Source organism: Zophobas morio, unplaced genomic scaffold (genome assembly GCF_036711695.1).
Source record: "Zophobas morio isolate AGI-343-1 ecotype UQ-CSIRO unplaced genomic scaffold, CSIRO_AGI_Zmor_V1 ptg000243l, whole genome shotgun sequence".
Taxonomy (NCBI): domain Eukaryota; kingdom Metazoa; phylum Arthropoda; class Insecta; order Coleoptera; family Tenebrionidae; genus Zophobas; species Zophobas morio.
In genome coordinates, this window is record NW_026972347.1 from 197,474 (window position 1) to 219,939 (window position 22,466).

Sequence of the window (22,466 nt, forward strand, 5' to 3'; positions counted from 1 at the left end):
TATAACAACTTCAAATGAGTAGTAAACCTGAGGAGTTAATGGCTTCTTATTGTCAAGAACAGCTTGATGCAAGCTGTTCTTTACCTTTGAATTACTATTAGTAATTATGATTACAACTAACGCTTAACGTTAAAAGCTATGCTCTCAGTGTTAAAGGGCGGAAGCTCTGCCAGTATATTAAAAACAATAGTGGAAATAAAAGAGATCCCTGGGGCTCTCCGAGTCTATCTTACTTCTCTAAGATTTTCTCTGAATTTGCGATAAGAGTAAACAATTTAAACTAACGTAGTTGACATGCTTTTAATTTATCCTCTCAAACAAGTGACTCTTGTACCAAATCCTTTCAAAAGATTTTCAAATCCAAAAATTCTATAAATAGGACGTTTTTTGTGCAAACCTTTCGTTACGTGTTCCTAATAGTTCTTGCACAATAAACTATCACTTGCGAATGCTAAATTGAACATTAGGGAGAGCATTAAGACAAAATATTAAATAAGCATGTTGGTAGTGCGCGTAGTCGCATCCCAGAAATGGTAAGGGAACCGCGGAAATCTAAGTATTCTAAATACAACTCGCTCTGCATTTGTCTTATTAATTATATTTAACTAATTCATTTGAATCGTTTTTTTAAAAAAACTAAGCATTTTCCTACCGTTTTTTCTGTATTGGCTCGCAATGGTAATAAAAAGTTTATCTTGCTAGTTGTCCTCAAGCTGGCAAAAAATGTTACTGATAATCATTTTCGGGGTATCTCTAGTGTTTGTTTGCTTCCAAGTCCGCCGTGTCACACCTTTTAAAAGCTTATGATATAAGGTCGCAGCAGAAAAGTATTTTTTTAGAAAAATACTACAAAAAAGGTTCCTAAAACCTAAAATTTATTGACCGCCTTGTGCCATTTTATTGCGGTTATAGGTAGAATATTTCTATCTTTTAAGAACTACAGCTTCTTTAGTTCTTTTTGATAGTCGTTGGGTTTATAGATGGATCTATTTTTCGATGTACAAAGTTTATATGAAACAATAAAAAATGCTTTAGTTTTTATGTCTATCGGTTACCCCGAAGTCACGTGTTCTAAACGTATAGTGCACTAAGTGAGAAAAAGTGTCTTTAAAGTATTTACTCTTTACAATTTGGTGTTTGTTAGGATGATTATGTGTTTTTCAAGTCATTAATCTCATTTAAAAAATAAAGTTATTACTTAAAAGAAATTAGCACAATGACTTTAAAGTTAGGACCAATTACACAGTATAGCAAGTTACTTTTATTTTACAGGTTGAATTACAGTATGACCGGTTTCATTCCTATATTAAATCAAGAGAATAATTCTACTGAAAAACTTAATATAAGTCACAACCTATCAGAAAAGTTTAACCTCGAGAAAAAAATAAATATTTCCGACACTCTATCTCAACCTTCTTTATTACAGTCCATTGTTGAAAGATATAAGAAGTCACTGCATTTATTTTCAACCGTTGAAAACTTAAAATTACAACATCCAAGTTTACTAAATTATATAGTTGAAACAAAAATTCTTGAAGCTTCATTTGTAAGCATTAACGATTTAAAAAACCGTTTTGAATATTTAAAAATTAGGCCGGCTACACCAGCTGGTATACCATTGTTAATTATATATAACACATTTCGTTTTACATTAATTTGTACATTTATAGTATCAGAAGTCGCCTTGTGCGAAAGTAATCCTTTATTTATATTTTTATTAAGTAAAATAGCTATTATCTTTACTTATAAACTTTTTTTTAGTTTAATAAAAAATATTTAGAAGTCAAGTTTTGCGTCTTTCCTATAGGTTTTAAGATATTAACAATTTGTAAAGGCTCTTATATTCTCTAGCCGCTATTCATTAAAAAAATTTTTTAATAGTAAATTCATGTTCAATATTATACCTCTAACATCTAACAATTTTAAAAATGTTATTGCTGATCAACCTTTTGTCGATACTTTTATAATTTTTTATGTAACAAGTTGAATAAAATTTATTTATAAACGAATTACTTATAACAATACAGTTGTCGCATTAAGCGGAGGAGCAGATAGCCTTTGTCTTTGGTATCTTTCTTACCTTTCTGGTTGGTTTTCTGAGGTATTTAGCTTTATAAATTCTCACGTTGAGTACTTCTTACGTTACAATAACTTTATTTATTCTGGTTAACTATTCTAGTCATCTTTTTAAATTTACGTAAACAGGTTATTGCGGTCACTGTAGACCATAATTTGCGTTCTGAAAGTTGTATAGAGGCTAAATATCTAGAAGAAGTTGTTAACTATCACGGTGCTCAATTTTTTTTTAATAACTTTTAGTTAACTAATTTTTTGAATATTACGAGGTGGGAGGCATTACACTTTGCTATGTCGCTGGGAACCCGAAGAAAAAATAAATTCTGAGCTTTCTAGAAATAAGCGATATGATCTTTTGTCTCAGTTTTGCGCTGAGCACTCTATAGAAACCCTATTAGTAGCACATCAAGCCGACGATCAAGTAATTTTTTTTTAGAAATTATTAGTAATTATATTAATTTTACCTATATTTATTATATATAAATAAACTAACTAGTTTATTATTGTTTTAAAACTCAATAAATTTGTATTCTTGTAAAAATTTTTATTAAGGTCGAAACTCTTTTATTGCGTTACAGTAAGGGAAGTAGTTTATATGGGCTTTCATGTATGCAAGGTTCTTGAATTTTAGTGTTTTTTTTTTTCTTAAAAAATTTTCAACTTTTTATTATAACACTTTGAATTTATTTTTTTTTTAATTTTGTTAACTTATTATTTCATTTAAATTAGTAACAGCTAATAAAATTTAATCGGCATCAGTCTTTTAATTATTCAAATATGATAAATTTTATAACTTAGTTATTTAAAATTTCTACTTTATTTTGAAATTTTTTTTTACAAAAATAATTTTTGTGTATAATTATAGAAGTTAATTTATTTTAGATGCAGAAAAGCATTTTTTTAAAGAATTTATATTGTTTAAAAAAAAAATGAGTTTATAAGTTACGAATTTTTTGGTTATTTCTTAAGCAATTACTATACTTTTGGTAAAGCACAAAAGTAATTTTCTTTTAGAAACATTGATATCATTTAATTTAAATTATTAAATTTTTTCTTTGTTTTATATTTTTATTAATTATATATTTTTTTGGCATTATTTATAATTTTATGATTCTTTCAGAGCTTATAAAACTGCTGATTAATAATATTATTCAAAATAATCTTATCTGAATTGTATATTTTTTCTTCTCCAAAATATGCGGAGTTATTAAAAGTGTACGATATAACGAATTATTTTTTTTATATATATATAAAAGAGTATTTAAAAATAACTTAATCTTAAAAAATTAAAAAAGTTGATTATTATTAAATATTAATGGGAAGCTTAATTTTTTTATTAAATTTATTTTTTTACTTTATTGCTTTTACTTTATAATAACTTTTAAAAAATATAATTTTTTTTTAATGGGAAGCTTATTTATAAATATGTTTTAACTATTTTATTAGAATATTTTTCAATATTTTTATCTCTTATTATAAAAGAAAACTTTTTTTTTATAATATTATTACTAGTATTATATAAAATGAACTTAATATCCTTGTTATTGTTAGAAGTATACTTTTATAAATATTATTGAAGGAAATTAAACTTTATATAACGGGAAGCACAATAATCGTATTATTTATAAAAACTTTTAAAAGAAATTTAAATGGTAAAAGTATAAAACTTATTATACCACTTTTTAGCTTATTTTCTCCATTAATAAAAACTTTTACTGAATATTTTTGCTATATCACTATTATTTTTTAAGCTTATTTCTTTATTTTATTAAGAAAAACGGTTTATAAACAGTTGGGGGGAAAAAAACTTTGCTTCAATCTTGTACCGACCGTTGCTCCCATATACAAAAGTACCATTTACAAAGTTTTTATAAATAGAAAATATATTTATTATCAATTTGTTAAGTTTGAAAAAAAAAGATTAAATATAAATATTTAATAAGTACTTTTAGTTTTATTAGTTTTGGCTTGTTTATATTATTTTTTCTTTTGGTTTTATAAATTTCTATTTTATGTTATAAGTAAATAAAAAAATATGAAATATATTTCTATGCAAATATAAAGAAGTAAAAAATTCTGTTTAAAAATTTTTATTAGTAATGCGTTTACTTTTAACTAAATTTACATTATTTTGTTATATATAAATTTTTTCCTAAACTTAATGGGTGTTTTTTTTAAACGAAAAAAGATTAAATTAGTTCATACCATACACTTTTAAACCGGCACTTTAAGTGTTTTCATTTACCAAAACTCAACTTATATCTAAATTAAATTATTTTTGGGTTATATCAATTTGGTTAAACCCAATTGGGTGGTATAGCGTATGAATAAAATTTTTAATACCAATACCTTTTAAACCGGCACACTAAGTGTATAAGGTATCTAATAAGATAATTTTTATGGTATTATTTCTCGTGAGCGTTTCTCCTTTATCACATCCGATTAACGGATGATTTAAATTTTATTGAATACCAAATACCTTTAAAACCGGATTTTTAAGTGTTTTAAGGAACCAAAAACTTGATAAAAATTGCACTTATACGCCATTATATATTATACCTTGTGCCACTAAATAACATGGCTAACTTCTATCTGCTTTAAACCACGTGACTTACCACGTGGTTTATCTTTTGCCTTAGAAATATTCGCTTATATTGGAATAGAAATACAATATAACTTGTTATCCGGTATTTATTATTATAATTATTTTTTTATTGATATTATTATGATGTATAATAATTTTTATTTTAAATAGTGTAGAGTTTATTATATTATATTATATATATTTGATAATATATTAATTTTTCCTATTTTTTAACGATTTCAAAACTAATTTAAATCATTTTTTTACGTATTTCGCTCTTTAATTTTTTCTTTTCTTTTTGTCCGTGAATTATTGATTATTAACTTTATTTATAAAAGCTGCAGATGTATAAAACGTGTGAGAAATACGGCCTCACGTGGATTGAGGTAAAAACTTCTTGTAAAGTTTAAACTTATAAAAATTTTATTATTATTATTATTATTATTATTATTATTATTATTATTCTTATTGTTAAAAGGATCCTAGTAACCGTAACGCAAACTGCAGCAAACGCAATGAACTTCGCATGAGAATAACACGGCATTCTTCCTACTTATCTTTAAGGAAGCGCGCGTTATTATTTATAAAAGAAGCAAATGCATTTCGATTTTATGTGGATTGTGAAGGTCTAAGGGAAACCTATTATTATCATTTTTAGTGTCACTTAAAAAAAGTAACCCTAAGTTTTCATAATAAACTTTTTATAAGATTTGTGTTAGGATTTAAAAACAAATTTATTTTCAATTTTTTTTTGAAGTATAACATTATTAGTATAATGTTTTTATCAATAAATATTTATATTATTATAATTTAATTCTATAATATATTAAGAAAAAAATATTTTATAGTGTTTTATTTTATTATGACAGTAATGAAAATAAAAATTATAGTCAACTTTTTTATAAATATATTTATTACTATATTAAATATTAAAAATTAAAAATTTTAAGTAATATTTTTTTGTTTTTAGTAAACTTTTTTATCTATTTGTATTATTATATTAAAACTTACGTAAAGAACAAATTTTTAGTAATATTTTTAATTGTTGTGATAATGAAAATATTAAAAAAATTATAGTAAACTTTTTTTAGAACATAATTTTTTTAGTAATATTTCTAATAAAATTATAATTTTTTTAAATTTATATTTTATTTAAATAATATCGAAAAAAAAATAATAAAATTATTTTGATAATTTTTTATTAATTAAATAATAGTATTAATTAGAATAATTTTCAAAACTTATATTATTAATAATAATTATACTGCTTAATATATTTTTTATTAATACTATGTTAGTAAAATGATAATTTAAAAGTAATCAACATAAGATTGTTAACTTTTTATATATATTTATAAATATAATAATAGTGGAAAGAAAATAATATTTTATTAGTATTATAATAATACTTAGAATAATAATAACAATATTTTTATTAGTATTAATATTCTTGCTATAAAATTTATAAAAATATTAATAAACTTTTGTTATATTTTACTTATTATTATCTGATAACGATATTATGTTTAGGAAAAATATGATAAGGTACATAATAAATTCATTGAGATATATTTTACTTATTATTTAAACCTTATTAAAAGTATTACTGCAATAAAAAATTGAGGGGAATATATTTTTTTATAAAGACTTTTTAGTATAATTGTAATGATATTAAAAATAATAAAGTATAACTTAATAAAGTTTAATAAATTTATTATATAAATCCTTTTTAATGATATTATTTATATATATACAAGATATGAAGATATTAATAATTTTTCTTTAAATCTTTTTTTATATAAAAACTTTTCTAAATATTATTTTAAAAATTTCAATATTCTAATAAAATTTATTAGTAGAACTTTTTTTAATGATATTATTAATATTTTTAAATTTTAAAAAAACTTTTATTGTAAAAAGTTATTTATGTAGTATTTTTATTAATACCATAAAAAAAAGTAAAATTAACTTTATTAGTAATTATTATTATTTATTATATAGTATTATTATAAGAACTTATTTCCGAAAATATTATTTTTATTTACAATCATAAACATAATAATTGATTTTATTATAAATGCTTTATATTAATAGTTAAGCAAAATTATCAGAAACTTTACACCAATAGTATTACTTTAACTAACTATATTGTAAAAAGTGATAAACTTCTTTTCAAAGGTTTTATTGATGTAAGAAAATAAAAAAAAATAATTTTTATTATAATATTTCTATTAATAATTATCATAATAATAAAAGGAAATAATAAATATATAAATTTATTAATAGCATTATTACTAATATTATAAAAATAATAAAATAAACTACAAGAACTGTTTACAATATTTAGTTATATATATAAAGAATAAAAATAAAAATATAAAAATTTTTTATTTAAAGTATTCGCATTAGTGATATTAATATAAAGAAACTAAATAAACTTTATTATAAGGACTTTTTATGACCGTATTATTATTAATAATATAAAGATAATAAGAAAAAGAGATGGTAAAATTTATTGTATGGCTTAGTATAATATAAAGAAACTGTAAACTTTTTTTGATAAGCCTCTTTTACTCATAGTATTGTTATTAATATTATAAAAAATATAACATAAATTTTATTATGATAAACTTTTAAGGGGAATAATTACAAAGCTTTGATACAAGAACTTTTTATTTATAGAATTTTATGGTTTTATAAACTTTTTATTAATAGTATTATTGTTAATAATATTAAACAATAAAAACTTTATTACACGAATTTTTTAATGATAATATTATTATTAATATTAAATATATATATAAGAAATTATAAACCTTAATATTTAATTATTTATATTAAAAAAAAAGTAATGAAAAACTTTTATTCATAATTTTATTATATATTTGAGAAATAAAAAAGGATATAATAATTTATATTGAAAACTATTTATTAATATTATTCAATAGTATTAATATAATAAAATAGAAAACTTTATTTTATATAATATTAAAAAATAAAAATACATATTATATATATTATTAAATAAAAAATAAATAATAGTAACTTTTTTCATGCCATATAAAACGTTAAAAAGTTAACTTTATAAAAAATTTTTTTATATAAATATATAAACTTTTCTAATGATAATTATTATAAAGTGAGCAGTAATAAATATCCCTTTTTTAGAAGTATAATAATATAATGATAACATTTTACTTTTATAATAAAATTTTTTATTAAATACATTAAATTGAAGAGTTAATACAGTTTAATTTATATAAATTAAACTTAATAAAGTACAAATATTTATCATTATTTTTTCTTTTTTACAAAAATTTAAAATTCCGTTGGTATATTTCTTATTAAAGAATACCGTAACATAAGTTTTTGCCTTTTTTTTTATATTTTTATATATTTTATAACTATATAACGAAGTGAACATCTCAAATATTTTTTATAAATAAAAAATTTAGTGGACAAATTTTTTATGAAGCACGCCTTAATTAACGATCAGTTTGGATTTGTAGTACTTAACGGACTGGACGAATTGAAAAACTTGCCTTTATTGGTTTCTTCTCGTCTCTTGGGTTTTTTCATTGGCCTGCTTATTTTTGTTTCATCTTTTTCATTGGTTTATTTATTTATTTATATTTTTGTTGTGACCCAGGTCGATGCGTCCGCTTTGTAGGCGGGAGTTCCCCTTTGTATCTTCTACGACTTGCAGCTAAAAAACTTTTTAGTGAGAAACTGAAAGTTGTGGTGCTTTGCTTTATTTTTTATAATGAAAAAGTTTAACTTCTTATTTTTTATTGCTATAAGGAGTTTTCATCCGCCCGTATGTCATTAGTATTTTTACAAAAACTTAAAACTGGAGAGCAAAGTAAAAAGAACCCCGACCAGAAAGTTCTTGTTTTTACCAAAACAAATTCAAACGGTAAAGAAACGGAAGTTATTTTGCAAAGTCCTCTACAAGAAAAGTTTAGTGCGCATGCGAAAAAAATATTTGTAAAGACTTTTTATTTTAAGGGAAGTGAAAATGTGAAACTTTATTGGGATAGTCGATTCGTAGTTCACTTTTCTCGTATTATAAATAATAATAGCAATAATTATAGCTTTGAACTTTATGGTTTTAAACCGTTTAGCCATCCTCCTTCGAAGTTATGGATTTTTTATTTGGATTGTTATTTATCGTATCCTCTTTTAGTTCAACACAATAATAATAATAATAACGGTACAATATATTATGAAAGTAGTCAAACTAAATTATTTTCATATAATATTTATTGGGCTCCTCAAATGCCTTCTCTTTTGAGCGTGCATCACTCAACTTTGCGTCAAAAGTAGTGGCAAGTGTATTTTCTTTGTATAGAGCATCATTAAAGCTCTGAAGAAGTCGAAGTTTGAGTAACCAATGACATTGCAAATAAAATTTAAAAGTTGGTGTTAGACTATAAAAGTTCGAAAAAGTCAAATGACCAGTGACAATGTATTTTGAGTCTAAATAGTAGTCTGTATTTAGTAGAAGCCGAAGTTTAAGTAACCAACGACATTGCAAATAAAACAATCTAGAATGCGAAATTATATAAGTTGCGCGCCTTTTCTTTTAGTTTTTTGGATTGAATAAACTTTATTGAATTTATTCTGACATATCTGCTTCATATATATTATAATTTGTTACATTTAATAAAAATGGGTGGTTTTTTAACGAATAAATAAAGTTTGACTTAGCTATATGCTAAAAATTCTGTATTATACCGAAAACTGTAAAACTGTTTTTTGAAAAAATATGAGTATTATAATTATAAATGGTTACTATAATTAAAAAAGTTTATTTTTCAAATATTTATGTTGAGTTATTTTATTCATAAACTTTCTTTGAAGCGTTTCATATCTACGTTTGCTTCTTTCTTTAATTCATTGCCTTCATATCTTCCACATATTATTCATTATTAGTTTATTATTAAAAATTTTTTTAAAATTCATAAAAAAAAGATTCATTATAAAAATTTCATAATAACCACACCAACGAGAGCGGTTACAATTTTTAAGATTATTAAAAAACCCAAATAGTTTTTATGAGGCCCGCTTTAGTTTCTTTTGTCTTTCTTTTGTACTTTTTAGAATTTTTATTTCACAATAAAAAAATCGTAATAAAAAGTTCAATAACAAACTGCAACGAGAATGGCTATCTTTAGGCGATCTATAAAAAAAAATACCAAGCTAGTTTTTACTGGGCCCGCTTAAATCTTTTTGTCTTTTGTAATTTTTACGCCAACTTTTATTCTAAATAAAAAACTCACAAAAGTTGTTTATAACTTTTCTCTAAAAATTCATCGTTCATTGTTTCATTCGTTCCTATTTAAAAAAATATTAATAAAAAAAGAAAAATATTTATATAAAAAGTACTACCTGGCAAGTATTGGGGGGGCGTTGGCGCAGGCGCGTTGCTAAAATAAGCGTCTTGCAGGCACTAAAAATAATGAATTTTATATGCCATATATATATATATTAAAAATAATAATAGCAATAAAAAAATTATTAATAAACTGGAATAATTAAAATTTCGTTTTATTTTTACTTGTTAATAAAAAAACCAAAATATTGGAAAAGGTATGATCGTTTATTTTTTATAAATTATATAAAGGAACATTCAAAAAGGTGACACGTATTTTGTCTATTAATGAATAAAAATAATAATAACTTTTGATAATACTAATATATTTTATTTTTGGTGTTAAAAAATTGCTTTTTTTATTTTACTTGTCATAAAACTTTTTGAATTTTTTTATATTTTAAAACTATAGGAAAAAAAAATTTTTTGCAAAAAGTTTTCTTTGATTAAATAAATTTTTTTATTTGTTTTTTTAATAAGTTTAATAGTAAAATAAAAGTTTTTATCCCCTAAATTTTATAATAAAAATTAAAATATTTTAAAAAGTTTTATAATGTTTTAGATTATAAAAATTTTTAGTTTACATTTTTTCTTGTCATTATATTTTTTATATTAAATATAATATCAAGTTTTTTTTTTTTAAAGATGAAAATAATAGTACATTAAATAAATTTTTAAAAGTTCATAGTTTTATAATTAATATATAATATTTGAATTTTTAATAAATATAATATATAATAATAAGTAATTATAACACTTTTCAATATTATTATTAATTTTATAATTAATAAAAAAGTTTATGATAAAAATAATAATAACAAAATTAAAATATTTTTTCAGCAATTATTTTACGGCAAATATTAAACTGTTACAGTGTAAAGCATATTGAAGGCTTTGAATTAATGAGCGAAGACCGCGTGGTCTTTTGTTAAGTTGAAAACTCCCAGTAACACGTGCAGAATTATCTCAAATCTTAATCGTTTATTTAGTTATTATTATTGCTACCACTATTAATTTAATTTTTATTATAACTATTATTAGTATTCCTATTTGATATATGAATGCTAACAATTTTCGAAGTTATCAATAAATTTTTATAATATTAATTATTTAGTTTATTGGTGTATTTGATATAAGTTTCATAATAATTATTCTAATAAAGCTTTTATAATTTATTATTAACTTCATATATAAGAAAAATTTTCATTAAGTTTTACGTGTAAAAATTTTTGTATGAGTAAAAAAAAACAATTAAACTTGTGTGGCCGATGGACGTTTATTTGGGTCCAGTTTTAACATTTTTTCGAGTAAACTGGTACGTTCGGATTGTCCGCCTCCCAAAAGTTGTTCTTTTTTATACAATAATTTAATAATTTAAACAATTAATAATAATAAAATAAAAATAGATTGAATATAAAAAAAAGGGATTAAAAAAATTATAAAAAATATTAAAATAACATTAATAACATATTAAAGTTAAAAAAATTTATTTTTAAAAGTCATTAAAATTATAAAAAACAAAAAAAAAAAAAAAGAAAAAATTATATAGAAAGTAAACAGAAAAATATATAAAAAAATAAAAAAAATATATAAATACTGAAAAAAAAGGAAAAAGAATTATAATAATAACGGTATATACTAGTAATGATGAAAAACAAAAATATTTATTAATAAAAAATGACGCGCCTTCTATTAATTGATTATCGCTCACTTTTGTTAAAAAAAAGTAATTTATCATGTAATAATAATAATAAATTTTAGAAAAGAATAATAAAAGTATCAAAAGTAAAATTTTTTTCTAAGTAAAATTTTATTTTACTATTATTTAACAAACAAACTATTAATAAAAAATAAAAATAAAAATAAGTTTACATAAAAATTACTACAATAAATATTTTTATAAAGTTTACTTATCAATATAAAACTTTTTTACTTTTAAAATATTTTATACAAAACTTTTAATAATTTTCAAAAATTTTTGGTTTTTATTAAAATAATAAAAAAGTTTTTCAAATATAAAAGCGTTAAAGTATTTTTAATTATAATTAAAACCTTTATTAAAACTTTTAGTAGTTTTTAGATACCGTTATAATTAAATGTAAGACAAAAAGTTTATTATATCCTTTTAATAATTCATAACAATTATAGTTATTATTTTTTACTACTAGATATTGTTTTTTTTCTTCGTATTTAAAAAAAAATAGAAAAAGTCTTTTTTCAGTATAATAACTTTTTTTTTTACTTAGTAATTCGTATTTATTATAAAGGTTTTTTCTTTAGTATAGAAAATAAATTACAAAAAAAAAAATAAAAAAGTTTTTTAAATGTAATAACTTTTTTACTTTTTTCTTAAAGTAAACTTTTTAAAAAGTAAAAATTTAGCTTATATTATAATACTTAAAAAATATTTCTTATAATAACTTCAAGGTTTTAATAAATTTTCGTTATTAATTAATCGTTCGTAATTAATTATAATAATTATTATTTTACTTTATTTTTTTTTAAACATTTTTTTATAATTATTACTTGTTATTATTTTATTAAATATCAGAAGTTATTAATATAATTGACTCTTTACCTTTTATTAGAATACATAAATATAATCTAGAACTTTAAAAATTATTTAAAAATATAAAAACTGTTTTTTATATTTTATATTCAATATAAAACAATAAAGAAAAAAATTATTTATTATTTACTATTTAAAGTTTTTATTGTATTTATATTAAAAATTATATATAAAATAATATAAGAATCAAAAATATTAAATAATTGTAAACTTTTTAACTTTCTTATTTTAACTATTTTTAAAACTTTTTTTTATATACAATAATAAAGAAAAAAATCTTTATGCTTATTTTTTGGCAGTTTATAAATACTATATAATTAAAATAACTACTAAAAATTATATTATATATATTAAAAATTATATATAAAAAAATTATATAATAAACATATAAATTAATAGAAAAAATATTTATGCAGTATTTATTTATTTAAAGTTTATAATATTACCACTAAACATATAAATATTATAATTATATTATATTCTAAAAAATATATATAATTAATCAAGAATAAAAAATATCAAATTCTTGTTAACTTTCAAGTTTTTTATTTTTTTTATTACTAAAAACTTTTTTTTTATTTTAATAAAAAGCTTAAAAAAATGCCACCAAATTCTTAAAAACTTTTTCTAGTATTAATTGCACTTCAGTAGTATTATTGAGAAAAACTAAACTTTTATATTTCAAACTTTTCATATAATTTACTATATTTTAGTTTTTTTAAAAATAACGGAGTAATGTTTTTATACTGAAAATATTTAACTTTGCAAGAACTTATTTATATATTATATAGGTTATATAATTTTTTTTCTTTTTATTATTATAAATAAACTTTTATAATTATTATTATAATAAAATATATTTTTACTTTCACAAGACCTAACTAATAAATAAAATAAAATTTTAATAAATTTAAAAAAAGTTAACAGTTTTATTACTAAAAACTAAACTGTCATGTTTTTAAAATAATAAATAGTTTGGCTTTGCATGAGCTTTTAGATAAATAAAAGGAAAACTTTATTACATTTCGGTTTTATTAATAATATATTAAATTTTGCAAGAAGTGACAAATAAGTAAAATAAAAAGTTCATTTTCTTTTAATGTTTTATTTATAAAAAAATATAACTTTTCAGTATTTTCTTAAAAAAAATATATAAATTTTAAAAGAACTGATAAATAAATATACTAAAAAGTTCTTTTCTATGAAGTTTTAATTATTCAAAAATAAACTTTTTTTAAAATAATTTTAAATTTTACAAGAATTTTTTCTATAAATTCATTATATTTCAGTTTTATTTTATTAATAAACAAAACTTTTTATTTCTTTGTGCATATTAAATAATATTTTTACTTTTTCAAAAACTTATTAATAAATGATTATAGGTCTACCAAATGTATAAAAAAAGTTATTTTTAGTTAAGTTTTTATATTCTTTTTCGGTTCGCTTGAACAAAATGGAGACTCCCTATAAAAAAGTTTTTTATTATAAGGAAAGTTAATAAAAGTAAATAATTTAACTTTATAATCAAATAACACTATTTATTATCTTTTAATTAAATTATAAATAATTTATAGAAAGATTAAAATAAAATAAAATATATATATTTTTATATATATTATTAAGCTTTTATAAAATTTATAAGTTAAACAAAAAAAGTATTGAATTAATATATATTTTATAAAAAAGTTAGAATAAAATAATAAAAATCATTTTTATAAATACTTTTTAAACTTTTATATAATTATAAAAAAAATTAAACAAAAAGAGTTGAATTTATATAAAAACTCAACCATTTTTAAATTTTATTTTTCAAGAATTTGTGAAAAAAAAAATGTATTAAAAATTAAACTTCTTCAATAACAATTTATGAATAGTAAACGATAATTTTTTTTTATTAACGTTTCGGTTATATTATATATTTTTTATAATTTTCATAAGTATTACACTTATTATAATTATTTATTATAGATCCCAAAGTTGATAATAGTATACAAAGTTTTATTATATATTCTATAACTTTTTATATTATATTTTTTATAAATATAAAAAAATTTGTATGAATGTATATGAAAATAATATCGTAATAATAAGTTTAAATTTATGATCTTAGTAATAATTCATGTTATACTTTTTTCATATATAATATTTTAGTAAAGAATAAAGTAAAAAACGATTATTAGAAAATAGTAAATATATAAAGTTTTTACGAACTTATAAATAACTTTGGAACATTTATTATAAATTAATAACCTTAAAAAATATTTATTAAAAAATATAATAAGAGTTATCATTATTATTTTAGTTTATTTATTATTTTCTGTTTTTTATTTATACTATTATTTTTTATTAGTTAAAAAATTATTATTATTATTATATAACAAACAGGCCAAGCATTTTCATCGGGAAAACCCACAACATCGAAAATTTTTTTCAGCTGTCCGATTTCAGAATCACTAGGAAACAGCGGCTGACGTTTTATCAACTTTTTATATATATATAAAATATATTTTTATAAGTAATAATCCCCTTTATCATATAAAGTAAAAGTTGTAGTAAAATCTATTTATTAAATATATAAAAACTATTTTAACTTTTCAAATATATATAAAAAATATTTTTATTAATAAAAATCAATCTTCATTATATAAGTAAAAGTTGTACTATTACTTTTTGTATGTTATTATATTAATATATATAAAGTATTTCACATTATCCTTATTTTTAACTTCTATTATAAAAATAAAATGTTGTACTATTATTATTTCCTGATTTTACTATTATTTTTTTTATAAATATAAAAAAGTTTTATTATGTTTAATTCTATAAAATAATTTTTCATTTATTGTTATTTTTTTGTTTATATGAAAAAAAAGATCATATTTTTATAATTTTTAAGTTTAATTATTAAGAAATAGTTGTACTATTAAATATATAAGAACACTTATTTTTATATATTTTAATAAATTTTTTTTTAATTATAAGCTATGATACTTTTATTATGATATATTTATTATATAAATAAAAAGTTGATTTAATATTTTTATTATTTATAAAAAAAAATTATTATTATACATTCAATATAAAAATGATTAATATTTTTACAATTATTAACTTTTATTTTTATATAAAAAAATAAAATTTTATTACTATTTTATTATAGAGAAGTCTTGAAATTATTATCAAAAAAAGTTACAATAATTATTATCATATTTTTTAAGGATTATTTATAAATAAAGCATTCAACCTTTCCTTTAGTGCTAATTTTTTATTATAAAAATACAAAGATGTATTAGTATAATTATTTTTTTAAAAAAAAACAGTTTTAATACTTCTGCTATTATAAATAAAAAGTTGTATTAATTTTATTTTTTATTATTTTTTTTATAATTTATAACTTTTTATTAATAATATTTTATTATTAACTTTTTAAAGTGTTATAATAAATTTTTCTTTACTATTTTATATACCCTATTATTATTTCTTATTATTATATTTAAATATATGTAAACAGTTAATATTATATATTTAATTGTATTATTATTAACTTTTATTAGAGAATTTAAAAGTTTGTTATTTTTATTATTTTTTATAAAAAAAAAAATTATTATATATTTTTATGAAAATTGTAATAAAAAAAAGTATAAATATTTTTTTGTGCTATACATCAAAAAATTGTACTATTACTTTGCAAATGTATATGAAAATTATATTTTTATTATTATTATCAATATTATATTATAAAATTATTCCCATTGTTGTTGTTTTCAACTTGTATTAATCTAAATATTTATTATAAATTGTATGAAATAAATATTTCTATTTTTATTTTACTTTTACTTATGAATAAAAAGTTGCTTTATTTTATTTTATATTTCAATATAAAAATTTTTAGAAAAAAATATTTTTAAGTAAAAATTGTTATCATTCATTAAAAAAAAAATTGTATTATTTTTATATATACTTCTATATATACATATTTAAGAAAAAGTATTCATAAGTAAATATTTATAACTTTCATTATAGAAATAAATAGTTGTAATATATTTTTCGAAAAAAGTATTCATAAGTAAAAATTTTTAACTTTTATTATAGCAATATAGAGTTGTATTATTTTTATTATATATTCTTGAATACATATATTTTAATAAGTGAAGGTTATTAACTCTCATTATAGAAATATTAAAAAAGCTGTATCATTAATATATTTTCATTATAGATAATTCATAATATATTATATAATAAAGTATTTATAAGATCTATGACTTTTATTATAAAAATAAAAAGTTGTATTATTATTATATTTAAAAAAGGAAACAATTATTGATAAAAGTATTCTTATTTTTTTGATTCTAACTTTTATTATACATATAAAAAAAGTTATATTACGTATTTTATACATATTTGCACTATTTTTTTTAATTGTATCTAGATAAAATTCTTTATATATTTCTACTTTACTTACTATTATTGTAATTAATTCTCATTATCTTATCTTATATATTTTTTAAGTATGTTTTATAAAAATATAGAAAATATTAAAAAAAAATGAAAATAATGAGCATAAACAAGAAAATAAAAACTATTTATATATTTTTCTTTTAAAAAGTTTGCTTATTATGTATAAATAGTTACTTCCATTAATACAATCTCACATATAAATAATTACTTATTAATAAAATAAAAGTGTTCGTATTTAATTTTTTGTCTAATTTATTATTAAAAAAAATCTTTCTTTAATCTTATCAGTGGCAACTATAACAAGGTAAAGCATTAAAAGTATATCGGAACTTTTTTTCTATATAATATATATAGAAAAAGATTTATTATATATAAAAAAATGAAGTACTTGAGAGTTACCTCATAAAAAACACATCCAAGCGACCAAATATCGACGCCCGTCCCATAAATATCCGCTTTGAAACACAGTTCAGGCGCTCTATACCACCTAAAAGTATTTAAAATATTAATTATTTTACTAAAAAATATATAAGAAATATAAAAAAGTTTAAAACTTCATTATAATTATAAAAAAATAAAACAAATGTTTAATATATTGAAAATAATAAAAACAATTTTAAAGTTTAACAAACTTCATTATAAAGTATATAATAAAAATTTATAGAAAATAAAAAAGTTTAATGAAAGAAAAATATAAGAATAATAAATAAAAAAGTTATTATAAAGTATAAAAAATAAAAAAATATAATAAACTTGAAAAACTTTATTAACAAGTAAAATAATTAAATAATAAAAAAAAAACAAAGCCAAAAAATATAAATATAAGAAATAATAAACCTTGAAAAACTTCATTAAATATTATGAAATAATAAATAAATAAAAATACAACAACCACAAAAAAAAAGGTTTACATAAAAATGAATATAAAAAATAAAAAGGTTTAAAAACTTTATCAAGTATATAAAAAATAAAATATAAAATAATATAAAAAAATGTTTTACGCACAAAAACTTCACTAAAAATGCAAGTAAAATAAAAAGTTTATATAATTTATAACGTAAAAAGGTGTTAATATCCAATTAATAAGGAAAGATAATAAAAGTAAATAATATATTTATAAAAAAAAAAATTTAAAAAGTATGAAGAAATAAATAAATAATTATAATAGAGAAAGAAAATTTTATTAAAGTATATAAATTATGTTAAAACTTTATTGAAAAGTATAAAAAATAAATGATAATAATTATAAAATAAAATAAGCTTATAATCGGAAAATATAAAAATATCATATATAAGCAACGCCAAAATAATAATAATAAAATGGATAAATTTTGAAAACGCTAATAAAAATAATGAATAAAAATATTTAATAATAATAAAAAGGCTTTTAATAATTTTAAGAAATAAAAGTTAAAAGTTTACAAGCACGAATATAATAATAAATTTTTTATAAAAGAACTTTGAAAAATTTATAAAATATTTTTACTAATAAAATATTAAAAAAAAGAAAGTTTTTAAAGTTTATAACAATTTTTGTAAGTAATAATAATATTTAACAAAAAAATAAGAGTTAAAAGTTTTTACAAGTTTATAACGAGATTTTTTGTACGTTAAATTTTAATAAAAGTTTTTAAATTTTCAAAAAGTTAAAAGAATATTTTTATTATAAATAATAAAAGAGTTGATTGTTTTTAAAAATTTATTAAGTACTAATTTGTAAGTAACAAAATATGGGATAAAAAAGTTTTTATATAAAATTTTATAAAAATAAAAGTTTAAAAGTTTTTAAAAGTTTATAACAAGATTTCGTGTAAGCAAAATAATATTTAATAAACTTTTTAATAAGTTAAAAAAGAAGTTTATATTATAAATAATAAAAAATAAAATTTATATATTGTAACTTTCTGAAATTTTTCACTAAAATTCATAAGTAAATTCACAAAAAATATAAAAAAATATAAAAATTTACTTCCTATCAAAAAATTAATAATACCCAAAAGTATATATATAAAATTTAAACTACACGTAAAAATAAACCCTTTTAAATCGTAAAAATCTATAAAGAGTTTTCTTACTATTATTATTAATAATAAGCAAACAATATATTAAAAGTCTCTTTTAGTAAAAATAATGTAGTATAATTCTCTGGAAGTTGTTAAACGCGTACAACTCTTTAAAGTAAAAATATGTTATTAAAAAAGGTTATAAATAGTTAATTTATTATTGAAAATTAGTAATTTTTGTATTTTTTATTGTTAAATTTACTATTATATTTTATAATATAATTTATTTTTACAGTATTAAATAATAACTAACAGTAAAAAACAAAATAAGGAATGTTTTTAAAGCAAAAGTATAATAGTATATAAATAAGTACTTAAATTAAATTTAATATATTGGAAAAGTTTATGCTTTATTTACAAATAATAATAGACTTTATAAAAAACAAAAATAAAAATTAAATATATCTATAAGTTAAATAGATATAAGAATAAAATAAAGAAATTGCGCAACCAGAATTAAAATTTAAAATTTAAAAAGGATTTAAAAGTTTGTTTTTCTTGAAAATAATAATAATAAAAAAGATTTTACTAAAAATAAATAGTAATTAAAGTAATTAATAAATTAAAATATGAAAATACGCACTAAAAAAAAATTGAAAAAAAAAATTAATTTTTTTTAAATTTGATGAATAAATCTTTAAACACAAAAACGCGAACTAAAAAAATTAATTTGGAATTTGTTAATGCTTTTAGTTACTTTTCTTATAATTTTATTATGAAATTTTGTTTAATTTTCATTTTTTTACTTACACTTTTTTTTTAAGGTTTTTATATTACAATTATTAAATCAGAAACCTTTAAAGATGAATCAGATTGTAAAGATATTGCAATACATTTTTACAGTATTATTATTAACCATTTCAAAAATTTATTAATACTTATTTCTTTGGTTATAAATTTTTATATATTTCTTTAATTATAATCAAAAATCCGGATATCTAAAATTTGGATTTTAAATTAGAAACACAAAAAACTTTCATTCAGTATTATTATTACTCGTTTATTAAATTTTGTTCGATACTTATTCTTTTAGTAAATATTTTCTATTGTTTATTAAATTATTATTATTTAGAAATTAAATTAAAATTGTGCATTAAACGACATAACTTCGAGATAGAAATTAATTATTTTGAAAATTTATTAGTTATTTACTTAAATATTTCTTTTTAATTATAATTAAAATAATGCAATAAACCTTGTAACGACGTTTGGAGAATAGTGACCTTCTAACGTCCCAAAGACTCTGGCAAGCCCAAAATCAGCAAGTTTTAAAATACCTTTACTACTCACGAGGAGATTATCAGGTTTCAAATCCTATTGAGATTTGTATATAATTTTTAAAAATTTAGTTATAATTTAAGCTCCAACTGGAACACAAAAAAATCTACAGAAAAAAGGATTTCAGATTTTCGAGGTATGTATAAACTTTAATAAAAAAAAGTTAAAAAAGAATGAGATTTCAGTTTTTGATTTAGATAAACTTCTAAAATTTAAATAATTTAAACTTAATTTAAAAATAACAATAATATTTTAAAAGAAAACTGAATTCTATCAAGTAATAAGAAAAGTTATTTAAAATATTAAATTTTGACAAAATACAAAAGAAGAGATTTTAAAAAACCTATAGCAAAAAATTAAAAATAAAAGGATTTACTTTATTAATAAATATTTATATTAAACACATCTATAAAATTATTAAATTTAAAGTTAAGACTTACTTAAAACATTAAAAAAATCTTTGAAAAATTTATTAATTTAACTTTTGGAAAGTATTGCTTTAAATAAAAGTCTTAAGGGATTACATGAACCTTATAGTTAAAAATTAAGCTAACAAGTTATTTTATTAAGAAAAGTTTAAAATAAACAAATAATTTCATAATTCTGCAAATAAAAAATTAGTTAGAAACGAGGCTATTAATTTTTTATTAAAAAAATTAATAACTTTATTATAAAAACTTAAATTTACTTCTCAAATTACAATTAATTATAAAACACAGAAATCTTTAGTAAGTTACGCAAATTATAGCGATCACAAAGTCTACTATAAACAAACCCTCTCCAAATGAAAAAATAATTAATTTCTAAAGCTTAGCAAATTTAAAGTGAAACTCTGTGTAAGATCCATCTTGAGTGCAGATATTCTAAACCAAGAAGAGATTGAAGCATAAAAGATTTTATATCACCGCCGCTCAAAGTTATATAAGGACTACAGAAAATAAATTATTAAAAAGCTAAAATATAAATACTGACTCTCCTTACTTGTCTATAATCTTTTTTAGATCACTTTCCATTAGTTCAAGTACAAGACTAACGGCTGGAGTAGATTTGCTATGGCTAAATACGTCAATCAGCTTTTTTATAAAAAAAAAATTTAAGTACATATAGAAAAAAAGAAAACTTTGCTTTAATCATAATAGAATTCTTTTTAAATGATACCCCGAGTATATTTTCATGATGAAGTTCGGCCAGCAACCTTATTTCCCGCAAAGCAGAGATATCTAAACCAAATCTGTTTCCCTGCTCTACTTTTATTTTTTTAATAGCATAAATTTGATTGTCAACGAGATCTTTCGCCTTGTAAACATCTCCAAAAGTTCCTAAATGATCGGAATTAATTTAGACAACAAATTTTGGTGAATTTCGCTTAGAATCCCGAAGAAAAAAAAAATTATTACCTTCCCCAAGAAACTGAAGTGACTGATAACGTTCTTCAACTCCTCGAGGAACGTTTATTGATCTTTGATTTTCGTGCATTCTATAAAATTTACTTGAAGAACAGTAAGTACTTAAAAACTTCGTATGAAAGCGATTGATTCCTTGTGACAAGCGCTACCGTTTCAGTAAATAAAAAAGTTTAACTTAATTTAGATTTTTGGACTTCTTCATAATTGTTTTATCGTTTATAATTTTTTTTTTGAGGAATAGTTTAAAAGAAAATTAATATATAATTGTTGTGTCAATATTTCTCGCACCACGTTGTACTTCATTTTCCATATTACTATATATATATAAAAGTACTACGAATTCAACCTAAGCGTGAGAAAACCATTTCTGTGTATTAAAAAAAATATTTATGTAATAAAAAGGTATTCTTTGATATAAATTCTAACTGTTTTTAAATATTTCCTTGGTTATATTAAAGATTCTCCTTTAAAACCCAACGATATTAACTTATGAAAAATATAAGTAGTATCCATATATTAACTTATTACTTTAAAGCTGAAAGTAAAACCTTAAAAATAAATTAATTAAAAATATAAAAGTATTGCTTTAAATACTCATTATGTATACATAAACCGATTAGTAGCTCAGCTATTATAAAAAGGATAACAACCTTCTTAG

General features: G+C 18.9%; 1 protein-coding gene and 3 long non-coding RNA genes across 4 annotated transcripts; 2 read left to right on the forward strand and 2 right to left on the reverse strand.

The window, feature by feature from the left end:
• Positions 1–2,027: 2,027 nt before the first annotated feature.
• On the forward strand, positions 2,028–3,927 carry LOC135146570 (uncharacterized). The gene is made up of 5 exons (XR_010283877.1): positions 2,028–2,101; positions 2,206–2,290; positions 2,346–2,497; positions 2,629–2,692; positions 3,850–3,927. It is a non-coding gene; the product is annotated as an uncharacterized LOC135146570 (long non-coding RNA).
• A 740-nt stretch (positions 3,928–4,667) lies between these two features.
• LOC135146632 (uncharacterized) lies at positions 4,668–8,838 on the forward strand. The gene is made up of 6 exons (XR_010283890.1): positions 4,668–4,763; positions 4,999–5,046; positions 5,139–5,286; positions 8,116–8,229; positions 8,310–8,401; positions 8,462–8,838. It is a non-coding gene; the product is annotated as an uncharacterized LOC135146632 (long non-coding RNA).
• A 665-nt stretch (positions 8,839–9,503) lies between these two features.
• On the reverse strand, positions 9,504–11,354 carry LOC135146598 (uncharacterized). Its single transcript, XR_010283882.1, has 4 exons — positions 11,292–11,354; positions 10,052–10,112; positions 9,943–9,997; positions 9,504–9,571 (listed from the first exon to the last, which is right to left on the reverse strand). It is a non-coding gene; the product is annotated as an uncharacterized LOC135146598 (long non-coding RNA).
• Positions 11,355–14,953: 3,599 nt separating this feature from the next.
• LOC135146579 (cyclin-dependent kinase 7-like) lies at positions 14,954–21,872 on the reverse strand. The gene is made up of 7 exons (XM_064078700.1): positions 21,800–21,872; positions 21,561–21,721; positions 21,384–21,475; positions 21,234–21,330; positions 20,320–20,438; positions 17,461–17,548; positions 14,954–15,085 (listed from the first exon to the last, which is right to left on the reverse strand). The coding sequence occupies exons 3-7, from the start codon at positions 21,413–21,415 to the stop codon at positions 14,954–14,956; spliced, it is 468 nt and encodes a 155-aa protein (XP_063934770.1). The 5' UTR covers positions 21,416–21,475; positions 21,561–21,721; positions 21,800–21,872.
• Positions 21,873–22,466: the final 594 nt, after the last annotated feature.

Bases quoted from the DNA above. Each gene is read 5' to 3' on its own strand.
- LOC135146579 (XM_064078700.1), bottom strand. From the start codon at position 21,415: ATGGAAAGTGATCTAAAAAAGATTATAGACAA. The intron at 21,331-21,383 runs GTAAGGAGAGTC...TATTTTCTGTAG, and splicing joins CTAAAAAAGATTATAGACAA to TCCTTATATAACTTTGAGCG. The intron at 17,549-20,319 runs GTTTATTGCATT...AAATACTTTTAG, and splicing joins TCTCCAAACGTCGTTACAAG to GTGGTATAGAGCGCCTGAAC.